Below are 13,934 nucleotides of genomic sequence, written 5' to 3' on the forward strand. Positions count from 1 at the left end.
TAAACAGAAGATTTGCACGCCAGCTGGGCGGAGCTTCTGTATCCTCTCAGTGACATCATATAGAGCAAAAAGTAGAAAAAGCAGTCTGAAACCACCAAATACCTGTAGAGATGAGGCACGTCAGCTGTATGGGACAAACAAGATCCAGGCTATAAACAAAAGCAAAACAATCCTACCAGTGGCTGCTCTGAAAGACAGCACAGAGGCACTAATCACGGCAGCACAGGAACAAGCTCTGAGCACAAGATCCATAGAGGCTGGGGTCTAGCTCACAGATACAGACAGACAAACTGGTGATGGCTAACCAACCGGACATAGTAGTAGTGGACAAGCAGAGGAAAACGACCATAGCAGAAGTACCAAGGACGGAGAGAGAGCTGGAGAAGATGTGGAGGGTGAAGGCAACAGTGGTCCCAGTGGTAATCGGAGTGCTCAGTGCAGTGACCCCCAAGCTGGGCTAGTGGCTTCAGCAGATCCCAGGAACAACATCCGAGCTCTCTGTCCAGAAGAACGCAGTCCTAGGAACAGCAAAGATGTAAAAACAAGGAAAAGCAGAATAAGTCTATTTCAATGTATTAAACGTAGGTGTTAGGTTAGGTTGCAGGTAAAAGTCTGTCCACTAGATGGTGCTGCAAGCATAGTCATATGCATAGTTATAGTCTTGTTTTTAGATGCTCTTATATTTTTATGTCATACCAGCTGTGCACCCCATTCATAGTGTAATATTTACATGTATCCGTCTGTTAACTACGTTTTATTTTCCCCTTTCTTTCTGCCTTTTTTCTTACAAAAAAAATGTTTGTAAGACAACATTATTAAATAAACGCGTTTTTTTTTTAAAGAATATTCCACACAAAGTACACTGAAACGTCACTTTGCTTGACCTGTGAATAGAGTCTGTACTGTGTGGCGCAGCAGGCGAGTCAGAGGAAATAACCACGATGACCGGACATGTGAAAGACGGCATCATGGGAAGTGGAGGATCCGCTGTTTCTACCGTCTAACCCATTTGGAGACCAGTCGGCATGTTCTGCCTTTTTCTCGTTCAGTTTTTCCACTTTGCATTTCTAATTTTTACTCTCCAAAACACCAGTGATATGACTGAATAGTCACTAATTAAGGTGAAGTAGCAGTCTAGCCGTTCTCAGCAGGGTTGTTATTCATTATCCTTTGTCACACACATTCGGACGGTGTTCCATGTTAAGTTACCCCTGCAGCTTAACCTTATACGATGTCTGCGCTAAATAAAAAATCTGAATCACAGCAAAGTTAAGAGGTTTTTTTTTTTAAATTTCATTTTAAAAAAAAACTGCCACAAAGAAAAGGAAGTGCAATTGCAGCAAATATGGGAAATCTCTAGAAACTGGATTGAGCCGATTGAATGTGATTCTCGCAGAATTATGGATCAGGGTTTCCTATTTTCTTTTCTTTCTTTCTTTTTGTTAAATCAGTTATTTGAGTTTCACGGGTGCGCCCGTAGCATACAAACAGATGCATCCTAACGAAACTCAATAAACCAGCAGCTAAAATACAGTTATGAACAATGTTAAACGTTATTCTCAGAGAGAAATAAATCGATTCTGTCCCCGAAATCCAACTTTTGTGTTAGTTTCAAATATCTCTGAGCATCACGGGTAAAGTGTCCCACACTCTCTCTCCCCTGCCTACATTTAGTTTGCTGAAGTCTGGTCATCCTAATCTAACCCTTAATATTTATTTAGCTGCTGTACAGGAGTGCCTCCGGTGACGTTCGATGGAATACGTCATTGTGCGTCATTGTTACCATTTCCTCGCGACTCCCTTTGCACGTTTAACTTAATGCACGTGTCCTAATAACCACGTGGACTTATTACGGCCTCATAATGTCACTGCTCTGATTAATTCCCGGGACCCAGAGAGCTTTCTGTTCTCTCGACGCGATTATCTAATGCGCTCTGCGCTCGCAAGGCGCATGCGTGCTGATAACCAGCTGCTAGCAAGCCGGGGCAGCTGAATCAGAGATGAAATTTGAATTGTGAGATGTCGACTTTCAGTTACTTCCGTGTTCGCTCACATTCCAACGGAAACGGAAAATAGTCTCACCCCTCAGGGATCCCAGTTCCTCTTAAAGTACTGTTAACCTTATAATGCCAAACACAGCTGACCAAGAGCATGAGGATGGCCAGTGGTGAAATGAAACACAATACATTTACTGAGTGAACAGGTCATCAGCCTCACAGGGCAAACACCGACGACCACTAACACTCACCTTCACAACTACGACCAATTTTAGAACCACCAGTGAACCTAACCCCACTAACTGCATGTCTTTGGACTGTGGAAGGAAGCCGGAGAGAACCCACACAGACACGGGGAGAACTCCACACAGAGATGCTGGATTCAAACCCAGGACCTTCTTGCAACAGTGCTAACCACGAAAACCACCCTGCTTCCTTAAATATGATAAATACTTCTATAATATAAAACTTTAAACATTTTACAAATATTGTAGGCCTACATTGTGCTTCGTGCCATCTATTATAAGCGTTTAGTTTGCTGAATCATTATTACTGAAATTACCCAGCAGTATGTAAGTCATGACGTTTTTTCCTCCGTGGGTTGATCATCTTGTCATGTGAAAACTCTCTGCTGATGCTCTATCAGGAGGTGGCTCGTGGTTTTAACGTCATATCTCTGTCCTCTTGTTTACACCTTCCTATACAAGAAAATATATTTTAGCTGGATTCAGAACCAGCTTCCGGCTAGTGTTTGTGATCATGAGCGTCGCGTGGAGCTGTGGAGCGTGTCCGGTCTCCTTTAGGTGCCGTTTATCTGCCTTCTACTGATTTCCGCTCGTTAGCGTCTCGCCACGGTCCCGCAGCGATGTGCGGAAAAGGGGACGAGGCGCAGGACGACTGCGGCTCCCGGGAGGAGTGGACTCTACTGTTCTGGACCTCCGTGGCCGTCGTGGTTCCGGTCATCATCACGCTGTGGTGCAGCGCACAACGCTCCAAGAGGAAATCGCACATGAAGGATTTCTTTCGCAAGAGCAAGCACGGCTGGCACTACACCGACCTGTTCAACAAGCCCACCTACTGCTGCGTGTGCTCCCAGCACATCCTGCAAGGCGCTTTCTGCGACTGCTGCGGCGTGTGCGCCGACGAGCAGTGCCTGCGCCGGGCCGACCGCAGCCTGTCCTGCAAGGAGATCATGGCCCCCTCCAGCCCCGAAGGAGCCATGGAGCATCGCTGGGTCCGCGGAAATGTGCCTCTGGCCAGTTACTGTGCTGTATGCAAGCAGCAGTGTGGGACCCAGCCGAAGCTCTGCGACATCAGGTAGCGTAGCTGGACGAGAACCGCTGAAGGGATGCAACAGATGTGCAGCCGTGTTTCTGCAACCAAAAGCCTCTTTTTACACCCACGAGTTAAAAGAAAAATGATCAAGTTTCCTGAGTTAGAGCTGGATGATAAAAGACCTCACTCTTTACTGTGGTTATTTAGTCTTTTTTATATTTGTAGATTGGTTTTTAATCACATCGATATATTCTTCTTTAGAATTTTAAATCTGGGTTTTCTCACGACTCAACATGACTTTAGGGTTTACATGTAATAACGGAACCACCTCTAATGGGCTCCTGCTGCTGTTCAACATAGCAAATTTCAATCTTAAAAGACCCCACCTCAGCATGACACTCATCCCCCGCTTTGTGAGCAGTTCAGGGTCTTCTTTTCATTGGCAGTATTTCTTTTTATGTGCTTCATCACCTTTCTTATAGTTTCGCTCCCCCTGCTCCTCCTTCAGGTGTGTGTGGTGCCAGACCACAGTGCACGATGACTGCATGGAGAGCTTGACGGATGGAGACGTGTGCGACTTGGGCGAGTTCCACAACCTCATCATCCCCCCTCACTACCTCTACCGTGTCAACAAGCTGCGCCGCAGGCACCCCGACGAGTACAGCAAGGTGTTGAAGTCACGACTGGCCTCGTCATAGTGCTCCTACGTCGGGTGCTCCGGAGATGTTTTAAAAATGCGTTTTCTGCTTGTATCTTGTAGCTCGGCTCTTCCTGTGGCAGCGGCTGGACTCCAGTGTTGGTCTTGGCTAACACGCGTAGTGGGAACAACATGGGGGAGGTGCTGCTGGGGGAGTTTCGCACCCTCCTCAACCCGGTGCAGGTCAGCTTGCAGCTCGCCTGCATCTTTTGTCTCAGTGAGAGCAAACTTTGTCATTGCTCTTTTTCAGATCCTGGAACTAATCTTGTTTTCTGCTTCACCTCCAGGTGTTTGACTTATCTCAGCTGACTCCTTCCAAAGCCCTCCAGCTGTGCACCCTCCTCCCCCCCGGCAGTGTCCAGGTGCTGGTGTGTGGAGGTGATGGCACAGTGGGATGGGTGCTCGATGCCATCGATGCTATGAAGCTAAAGGTGAGACGTCTCTGCGCTCAAGAAAAAAGAGCGATCTTTCTTTTACACATTACTTCTTCGCTTTGACACTTTTCTACTTTCTTTTGTCAGGGCCAGGACCAGTTCATCCCCAGGGTGACCATCCTGCCTCTGGGGACAGGAAATGACCTCTCTAACACTTTAGGCTGGGGAGCTGGCTATGCTGGAGAGATCCCCGTGGAGCAGGTTCTCCGTAACATCCTCGATGCTGAAGTGGTGAAAATGGACAGGTGAGCGGTGTTGATACTGATGACAGGTACTCCTCAGGATCAGTCAGAAATGCCTGAACAGACTGATCAGGTTCACCAGTCTTTTTAAAACTGTAGTCTCTTAGGTATTTGGGGAATTAAAACACCCTGTGTCCTGTGTCTTTGGCGACTATATCTATACAAAAGCGGTCAGATGTGTCTTCTAGTTGACGGCTAGTGTTTACATTTTCTTTCTATATTAGGAAATTAATTGGTGAGTCACTTTGACCATTGTCGATCATCAACATCATGATCATCCACTAGCTAACCCCTAAGATGTACCCTACTTTATTGTCCTTTTTGAGTTGAATAGGATCCATACCTTTAACCATAACCATGAACTCATCAGGAAAGTATTTACTAAGGTCATAAATCAAGGGGTACAGCGTTTGTTATTCTCGTAGAAAACTTAAACCTCGGTTTCTGGCACAATTTAGCCTCCTTCCAGAGGTACTTGGGTGAGAGGGTAAAGTACGAAAAGGTCAGAACTCCAGCAACCGTTGCTGAATATGAAAAAACTTTACTGGGTAACATGTTTCAGCTTGGGGCCTTCTGTAGGGTCGTCATCAGGTGGCTGTAGCTCATGTTCAGTCAGTGGTGTGGGCTTGTAGTCATTTACACTGCAAATCAGATGTGGTCAAATGCGTCTCACTTGACCTCGAGAAGTGGTTTGAGTGGCTGGGTCACATTGTGTCCTCATGGTTGTTTACATTGGATTTAATGTTTTCCACTTGTGATCTGATGTCACAAGCTGCACTTTCAAAAGCATGTGAATTACAAATGAAAAGGACATTTATGTTTTATCATTTACGCTTAAAAATTTAGAGCTGTGTAATGTTATTACAGTCAGCATGAGTACTGAGACGTGAGGAAATGTAAATAGTCCAAATAGAAATAAAACTTTGATTCCTGAAATCCAACGTTTTGACCCGTTTGTGTTTGTTTTCATTCCGCTAAACACCTTCATGATTATTTTCAGATGGAAAGTCCAGGTAGCATCAAAAGGCGTCTACTTTCGTAAACCAAAGGTGAGTTTTTTCTCTCTGTGCTGATTGATGAACACCGATGTCTTTCGTGACATGTCAATGCCTGACCCGCGGAAGCACTCAGCTGTACTATAAAGCAGACGCTGGATTTCCTCCTCAGGTTCTGTCCATGAACAACTACTTCTCTGTGGGGCCCGACGCTCTGATGGCGCTCAGTTTCCATGCACACCGTGAGAAAACGCCCTCCTTCTTCTCCAGCCGCATCATCAACAAGGTCCGTAATTTGAATAAACAAAGCAGGCTCAGGGTTTAAATATGAATGCAAAAACCTCTTAATCCTGTAACTGTTTTTGTTATTTTTGTTGTTTTTTTGTAGAGACATAAAGATGCAGCTTCATTTTGTAGTAATGAGTACTTTCCTCTTCCCACAGGCTGTGTACTTCCTGTATGGCACCAGAGATTGTTTAGTGCAGGAATGTAAAGATCTGGATAAGAGGATCGAGGTACGGTGGACTTGTGCACGTGATGAAGCATTATGCAAATTTTGTTTTAAGCTCATAAAGAGAATCCGAGTCACTGTAAGTCACTGCCATATCAAGCTTTCTCTATAAATGTGAATTGGTTGTCCTGTGACTTCAGCAGGGGGCAGAGAAACCAGTGTCTCATCTAGAGATGGACCGATCCGATATTACGTATCGGTCCGATACTGACGTAAATTACTGGATCGGATATCGGAGAGAAATAAAAAAATGTAATCCGATCCATTAAATATCAAAAAAGCACCTCACAAAACTTGCGACATGGCGTAACTCGGCTCATAACCGTAGCATGTCGGAGCAGTGTGCTCACGTGATAGAGCGGCTGTGTGTATTTGTTTTTTTGTTTTTTTGCTGGGAGTTTGCAACCCTGTTAGTTAGGTTGCTTAATATTTCTGCTAAGGACTCTTTAAAATACCAGAATAGGGAGGATAGAGCAGGTTTAAATTTATTAGATTGATCAGTTTTGCTGAACTATGAAATATTTTGGGTGCAGTTGTGTTTTTTTTACATACAGGTATAACAGAATAGTTTTAGTGTTGTTGTTTATTTAAACTTGAGTATGATCTTATACAAAATGCAGCAATATATAAAAAAAAAACTGTTTTATTGATTAAAAAACACGATATCGGATTCATATCGGTATCGGCAGATATCCAAATTAAAATTAAAACAGCGTCTGTATATAAGCCGACTGGTCCCAGTGTTGCCAAGTCGGTCCAAAAGCTTCTGATGAGACATGAAAAGAAAGTTCCAAAATACAAACATGTGAATTTACTTTAGAAATAATTATCTTCACACAGGATTTGAATCCTTCAGTCCTCTGCTCACTTGCGATTAGTCAGAGTCTCCTGTCACAGAGCCCAAAGACGCTGTGCAGTAATCCAGTTCTTTATCAGATCCCGTACAGTTTGCTGAATGGGTGTTTAGATGTTTTTGGTGCTGTTATGTAGCCAAGCTTTAATAAAAATTCACACTTGTCTTGATTACACTTTAATGAAAGTGCAAAGGTTAAAAAAACAACCTGACAGCTTTTCAATTATAGGTTTCAACATTTCGGAATCAAGAAGTGTTAATTACTCAGCTTTGCAGGTGTAAAGATGTTTATTTTAACTTTAGTAAGAGCCTTGTTTCCAGTGCTGCCAGTAATAATGCTAATCTAATTAATTTGTTTATTTAATGTGTAAAAACAAATTAGATATTTTATAGTCTGCACTGTCTCATTTTTCTTACCTGGTTGATGTTTTCTATGTTTTGATCAACGTTTTCAGACATATTTGCCCATTTTGAGGTGGTTTTACTGACAAATGTCTTGATCAGTGTGTATCGTAGCTACAGCTGTTTAATATAAGACATTGTAAGAGAGATCCTTATTAAAAAATGTTTTTATAACACATAAAGATTTGTGAAACATTTATGTGTGTTTGCATGTGTTCCTGCCACAGCTGGAACTGGATGGGGAAAGGGTGAAGCTTCCCAGTTTGGAGGGCATCATAGTCTGTAACATCGGCTACTGGGGCGGAGGCTGCAGGCTGTGGGAGGGTATGGGAGATGAACCGTGCCCCCCTACCCGGTAGGTCATTTAAGAGCATATTGGTCAGGAAAATATAAACGGTCCATCTGGCACCGACTGCTTCAGGTTACCGGTACTATGGAAAGTAAACATGCTATTTCCTGTCTCTGCAGGCTGGATGATGGCCTGTTGGAGGTGGTGGGTGTATTTGGCTCCTTCCACTGTGCGCAGATCCAGGTCAAGCTGGCCAACCCTGTACGGCTGGGACAGGCTCACACTGTCAGAGTAAGGCTTCCTGTTTACCTCATTTACTGGCCACGCAGAACGACAGTAATTACTTTTCACTGCCATTCGCCTCAATCCAATCTAATTGTGACTAATCTGATTAGGCTTTTGTTACTGAGCTCCTGCATGTGTCCATTTACCCTCGATTGATTTCACCTTCATTCATTCTCCTTTTACATTGTGACATAAAGAGCGTTCATTAAAAAATTCACTGTTAATTAAGGCCTTCACACACCAAGCATGTAGTGAAAAAGCGATGCGTTATTGCAGAATAGATACCCTGATGCATGCTTTTGAACATATTTCATGATATCAGGGAGTAAGTTGAGAATAATTAATCTTGTGCATTTTTTGTAACACAGGAAATATTCGCACAGATTTTACACACCTGGTGTGTAAAGCCTTAAGATTACAGCAGCTACTTTCAAACATCATTTTGTAAAAACTATAAATGCACACACCTGCGTGTGGATTTGCCTTTGCTGCCAGAGCGTACCCACAACAACAAACTCATTTTACTGGTATTTGAATACCTCACATATTTAACTACATAAATATTGTAACTGTGGTGATATTTTGTACGCAGGCAAAAAAAAGTCCAATGTCCAAAACTTTTACGGTTTATTTATCCAGTTTGGCAAGCAACAAACAAAGATCCATTTTATGTTGTTTCCTGCTGCTTCTCCAGCTCTGGAAAAAACCACAGGCCCACCCCAGTGCATGCTGGTCCTATACTAGTCCTTTTACTTACAGAAAATGTCCTTACAGTTCTTCCTGTCTGACTTACAAAGATACAAAACAAAAAATTAAGCAATTATTAACCTAAAAATAAACCTTGTAAATAACCCAAGATAAAAAGTAAACCAAGAACAAAAAAAAAAGGAAAAAAAGAATAAATGGCTCCAGCACTGCACAGATTTTACACGCCTGCTGTGTAAAGCCTTAAGATTACAGCAGCTACTTTCAAACATCATTTTGTAAAAACTGCAAAGGCGCACCTGCGTGTGGATTTGACTTTGCTTCCAGAGTGCACCCACAACAACAAACTCATTTTACTGGTATTTGAATATCTCACATATTTAACTAAATACATTTTAAAAGCATCGCTGCTAACTGAGGGTGTAGGTAATGGAGGAACAGAGTTATAGATGAGAAGAAAAATAATCTATATCAGTAACATTTTTTGTTTTGTTTGCTCTCACAGGCTTCAATCAGAAGAATTAGAAATAAAGCTTAAAATACTGCTATTAATGGCCAAATCCAGTGTTTGCCTAAGCTTGCTCTGAAGCCCCCTGGTGGACTCTGAAGGTACTTTAGGGTGGCACTTACACATACCTTCCAAAAAAAAAAAAAAATAAGAGAATACATATAAAATCTTTCATATAAAAAATAAATACTGATTTAAAAAACAGGCTGTTAATGGCGAGGAAAGCTTTAAACTGGACTGTTGCCAATCTGATCTGAAATAAAGTTGTTAAAGGAAAAAAAACACAACAAATAAAAAAGAACAAAGATGAAAGTTACTGATTTTAGTCTCACGTTGAGTTGTTATTATTAAAGGTAATAAAGTAAACCTTTTCTGAGCTACACATTTGTATTATTGGATTCTACTGGAGTAGCTTTGCATTAATCACAGTTCAAAATAAGTCTTATTTATCTTATACATGTCTCCCTATAAGTCAACTTTCTTCTGATTGGCTGTCTCTCCTAAACAGAAGGTTTGTACATCTGTGTTCACATCTGGAGCTGTGTGCCTGTGTGCTATATATGGTCATCTACAGAGCCAATAGTAGAAAAAAAACCTGAAACAGTGATCACTTTTATATACATAGATTTAAAAATTTGGTCGTGTTTAGCATGAGCACCCACTGTTGCACCAGTATGTATACTTGATCGCTATTTAGACTGTGAATGATTGGCCTAAGCTAACCTATAGGCCTATGTATGATTTAGCTAACATTTTTTCATTGTGCGCTGCTCTTCCATCTCCAGCTGGTTCTGAAGAGCTCCACGATGCCCATGCAGGTGGATGGAGAGCCGTGGGCGCAGGGTCCCTGCACCATCACCATCACCCATAAGACCCAGGCTTTTATGCTGTACCACAGCGCAGAGCAGACGGACGATGATGACGATGAAACCAGCGCCTCTGAGACGGAGAGCCCAACTCCTCACGACTCACCCAGGGCGGCGGGGCCGGCGTCTGCTCGAGCGTGACCCGCCGCAAACATCGTGTGACGTGAAGCTCTTGTTATCCTCGTTACTTATTTCTGCCTAGTTTGCATTATTCCCTCCTTTGCATTAGTCTTCCTCCTCCGAGGTCTTTGTAGTCACATCGTGATGATTAGAACAGACGTTTTAATTTAGAATCTTTTCAGAGAGCTCACAGACGGAGAAAGATTAGTTTGTTACTGAGCTGGCGTGAATTGTTTCTTCGGTCTTTTATCTACACACTCCCCTTTTAACTCAGAGCTCAGGCAGTCTCTCCTTGGACAGATTGCTCTTTAATTGCACTGATCCTCCGTGCCATAGATAATCTATAGACGACGATACTGTATTTATTACTCTGTATTTACAATTGAATTCTCCGTGCTGCCCTGCAGGTATCGGTGAGCCATTCTAACAGGTTGCCCAGGTTTAACCGACCCCTAAAAGCCATGTTTAAATCAACAGCAGGTGATGACGTTGTGTTTGTTGAGAGAACAGCAGGTTGCGCTGTCTGGTTGATGCTTTATTTCCCACAAATTTTGTATTCCACAAAAAGCACAAAAAGTGAAAGACCTGCGTTTGCTGGCAGGCCCCAGTGGCTCATGTGTCAAATGTGTTATCGTCTTTGAGGATCCTCATCATCACACTGCTGGCAGGTTTTTAGTCACACAGGCTTTGAAATGTGTGGACTCGATGGGGCATGGACTCTGATAAAACCGCAGTGTGTTATCAATCAGCAGACATCAGTGTTTACGTTAAAGTGCACTGCCATTTGCCAAACTGTTAAATTATAATACGTTAAAGTGTATAAACTATGGTTGACATTCCTGTATGAGCTACAGGAAATAGCCAGAGTTGCTGAGGCCTGTTTGGGAAGTACTGCCAAGTAGACGTAGTTTAGTGGGTCCATTTTGCCTTCATTTTGAACCATTGTTTTTCCTCTGTTTTGCTCCTGTTTACATATTTTGTGTTGCACTTTTTGGCATTTACACTGATAAGTACCTTAAACTGCCCAGGATGTTGACCTTTGATGTTACTGCCGATCGTCGTAATAGCTGCTGTTGAGATTATGCTCCCATTAACCCAAAAGTCACCACAAGGTGGCCCACTTAAGACAGTATTTCTGTAGACAGGATAATAGAGTGGTCTTCATATATATTAGGATCATTACACGCATGTACGTATCCATGTAATGTTCAGGTGAAATACTAATTCCTGTTTATTCTGTACTCAGCAGAATTTCTGCAGGAGGACTTTTGTGTTTCTGTGTTTTGCTGTTTGAGGTGGTCTGCTGCTCGGAGTCATATCAGGAATGTCTGTAGCTGTTAGTTTGTGCTTCGTTTTGAACCCGGAGCTGCTCCGAAGGCTGAACGGGGATACGAGTCTTGCCGCGCGATGCCTACTGCTTTCAAAATATGCACCTCCCTGGCAGTTAACCAAACCGCATGGTTTCATCGCCCTCTATTTGTTTGGCGAATGTTGTCGCTCAAGGACACCTGCTTGAACTTTTACCTTGTCATCCATGTTTACCAGAGCTGTCTGTGTTGCACTGAATTCTGCTTAAATGTGACAGGGTTTTAAAGCCACTAGGTCCTTAGCCACGCTAGCATCATGCTTCTAGTATATTTATAGAGAAAACACCCTGCTTTTTGTAGGAGTCACTACAGTTTTGTAGAGAAAGTCATCTCCAATGAATCCTAATGTTTGGTTGATTTAGAGCACTTCAGATCATGATGTGATACTCAAAACAGTAAAACTAAGTGTCTGTCTCAGGCTCAGCTACAGTTTTCAAACTCTAAACACAACCTGAGAAATGTTAGCATGATGCTAATTCGATATATACTTTTGTTTATAGAGAATTAGCATAATTAACATAGCAGGAACAACATGCCAACATCCTTGCTTGGAGCTGAATACAGCTGCAGTGGGTGTCATGGCTGCATCAGATACACATATTTTCAATTAAAATTTAATAAATGTGAATTAGACTGCTGATTCCACCAGCGTTTCTGTAACTTTAGCTCAATCTTACCAAACATATAAAATATGGACATTGGTACTGTCATGTCACCTAAATTTTAGCATTTGGACTTTTTGGTTATTTTGAGCCAGAAGTCGCCATATTTGTATGAGAGGGTGAAGTGCCACATTTTTAGCTTGATTACCAAGTTCTGTGTGTAAATACTGTTACATTTAATCATTAATTATTATTAGTATTATTATTATCATTGTCTTGCTCTCTGCTCTCAGTTCTTTGTCCTGTCTTCCCCCCCATACACCTAGCTGCTCGCTGCAGGTTTCTTCCTGTTAAAAAGGAGTTTTTCCTTCCCACTGTTGTCGTGCTTGCTCATAGGGGGTCGACTCAGTTTTCTCTGTACACTTTAGGATCTTTACTGTTGAATCTATAGTGCTTTGTTTTGAAGCGACTGCTATCTAGATTTGGTTCTACATAAATAAAATTGAATTAAATTATTAATTAAATATGAGTGCAACATGCAAAAAACAGCCCTTATTATGACATGCTTTTTAAAAATTATTATCATTGTTATTTATTTACAAATTAAAAAAAATATAATTAAGTTATAAAAAGTGAAGCACAACCTTCTTGGATGGACTGTAGCAGCAAGCTAAGTTATATGTAAGATAACTGCAGTGAAAAGATTACATGCTCAGTGTAACTACATTTTCCATCGCATTAATCCGATTATCTGAGGTAAAGTCTAGAAGACAGCGATTGTTTACAGCCGTCTGTGTTGACATCCACCTGTTACAGCGCTAACAAAGCAAACTATAAGCCTTAATAAAATTCACCCGCTGCACAGCTGTTATGAAACCCTCCACATTTTTTCTATCAAGCTGTGAACGTGTTTTCTTCTGCGGCAAAGCTGGACACTCGAACACGGCACTCTCGTTTGAATAGAGCCTCAAGTGGTCATTCAAGGAACTGCACTCCCTGTGATGCTAGCGCGGCTAATGAACTTGTTTGGGAGATATGACTGTGACATTAATTGTTGTTTTGAATTCTGCCAAGTCATAGCTTATAGTTTATTATTTATGAAGACACAGAACAGTATTTATTTAGAGTCTAAGGCAAATTGAGTGAAGCTGTGCAGCTGTCCATCACTGGGATTAGATTACTAGAGCTCAGCTCTTGCATTTGAAATTCAATTGTTACATTTCACTGTTGCTGTTGATATTACTTCGTTATTGCATATTTGAATATAGCTATTTCTTTTTGACATGGGTAAAATTATAATAATTATAAAGAGTGAGAGACATCTGCAGAAAACACAAAAATCACAAATTTTTATTACAAGATGACTCCATTAGAAAAACAACAGAAAAACTTTAAACACAGAAACGCCATCTGAGGGGGGGGGGGGAAAGCTTTTATCAAACAATCATGTCAAACAAAGCTGTTTACAAAAAGAATCGTAGCGAGGGTTTGATGGGTTACTACTACTACTACAGGTGAGAGAAACTCATTTTGATTGAAATGAATGTAATGAAGCGATCTTTTGAATTTGATGACATTCCCATAAATATTTTCATATATAAACCAATCGTGTTTGTCTCTTTATTCACTTTTATATAGACATCTGAAAAGCAGCAGCCATGATCTCTGGTCAAAGATTACAACAGCAGCTACATACACACTAACAAACATGACACATGATGTTTGAATTCGTTAATCATTGACCAGTTTTGCAAACACTGATAAAGAGACAGTTTGAAACAGCAGC

At 41.7% G+C, this 13,934-nt stretch overlaps 1 protein-coding gene across 1 annotated transcript; it reads left to right on the plus strand.

The window, feature by feature from the left end:
* Positions 1 to 2,654: 2,654 nt before the first annotated feature.
* Positions 2,655 to 13,723, plus strand: dgke (diacylglycerol kinase, epsilon). The gene is made up of 11 exons (XM_085355191.1): positions 2,655 to 3,314; positions 3,781 to 3,940; positions 4,033 to 4,152; positions 4,257 to 4,400; positions 4,491 to 4,648; positions 5,646 to 5,694; positions 5,813 to 5,926; positions 6,084 to 6,155; positions 7,634 to 7,761; positions 7,875 to 7,986; positions 9,979 to 13,723. The coding sequence occupies exons 1-11, from the start codon at positions 2,863 to 2,865 to the stop codon at positions 10,198 to 10,200; spliced, it is 1,731 nt and encodes a 576-aa protein (XP_085211317.1). The 5' UTR covers positions 2,655 to 2,862; the 3' UTR covers positions 10,201 to 13,723.
* The last annotated feature ends 211 nt before the right edge of the window (positions 13,724 to 13,934 follow it).

Source organism: Diplotaxodon limnothrissa, linkage group LG6 (assembly GCF_057381915.1).
Source record: "Diplotaxodon limnothrissa isolate DT_005_m linkage group LG6, D_limnothrissa_male_GT1.1, whole genome shotgun sequence".
Classification (NCBI taxonomy): domain Eukaryota; kingdom Metazoa; phylum Chordata; class Actinopteri; order Cichliformes; family Cichlidae; genus Diplotaxodon; species Diplotaxodon limnothrissa.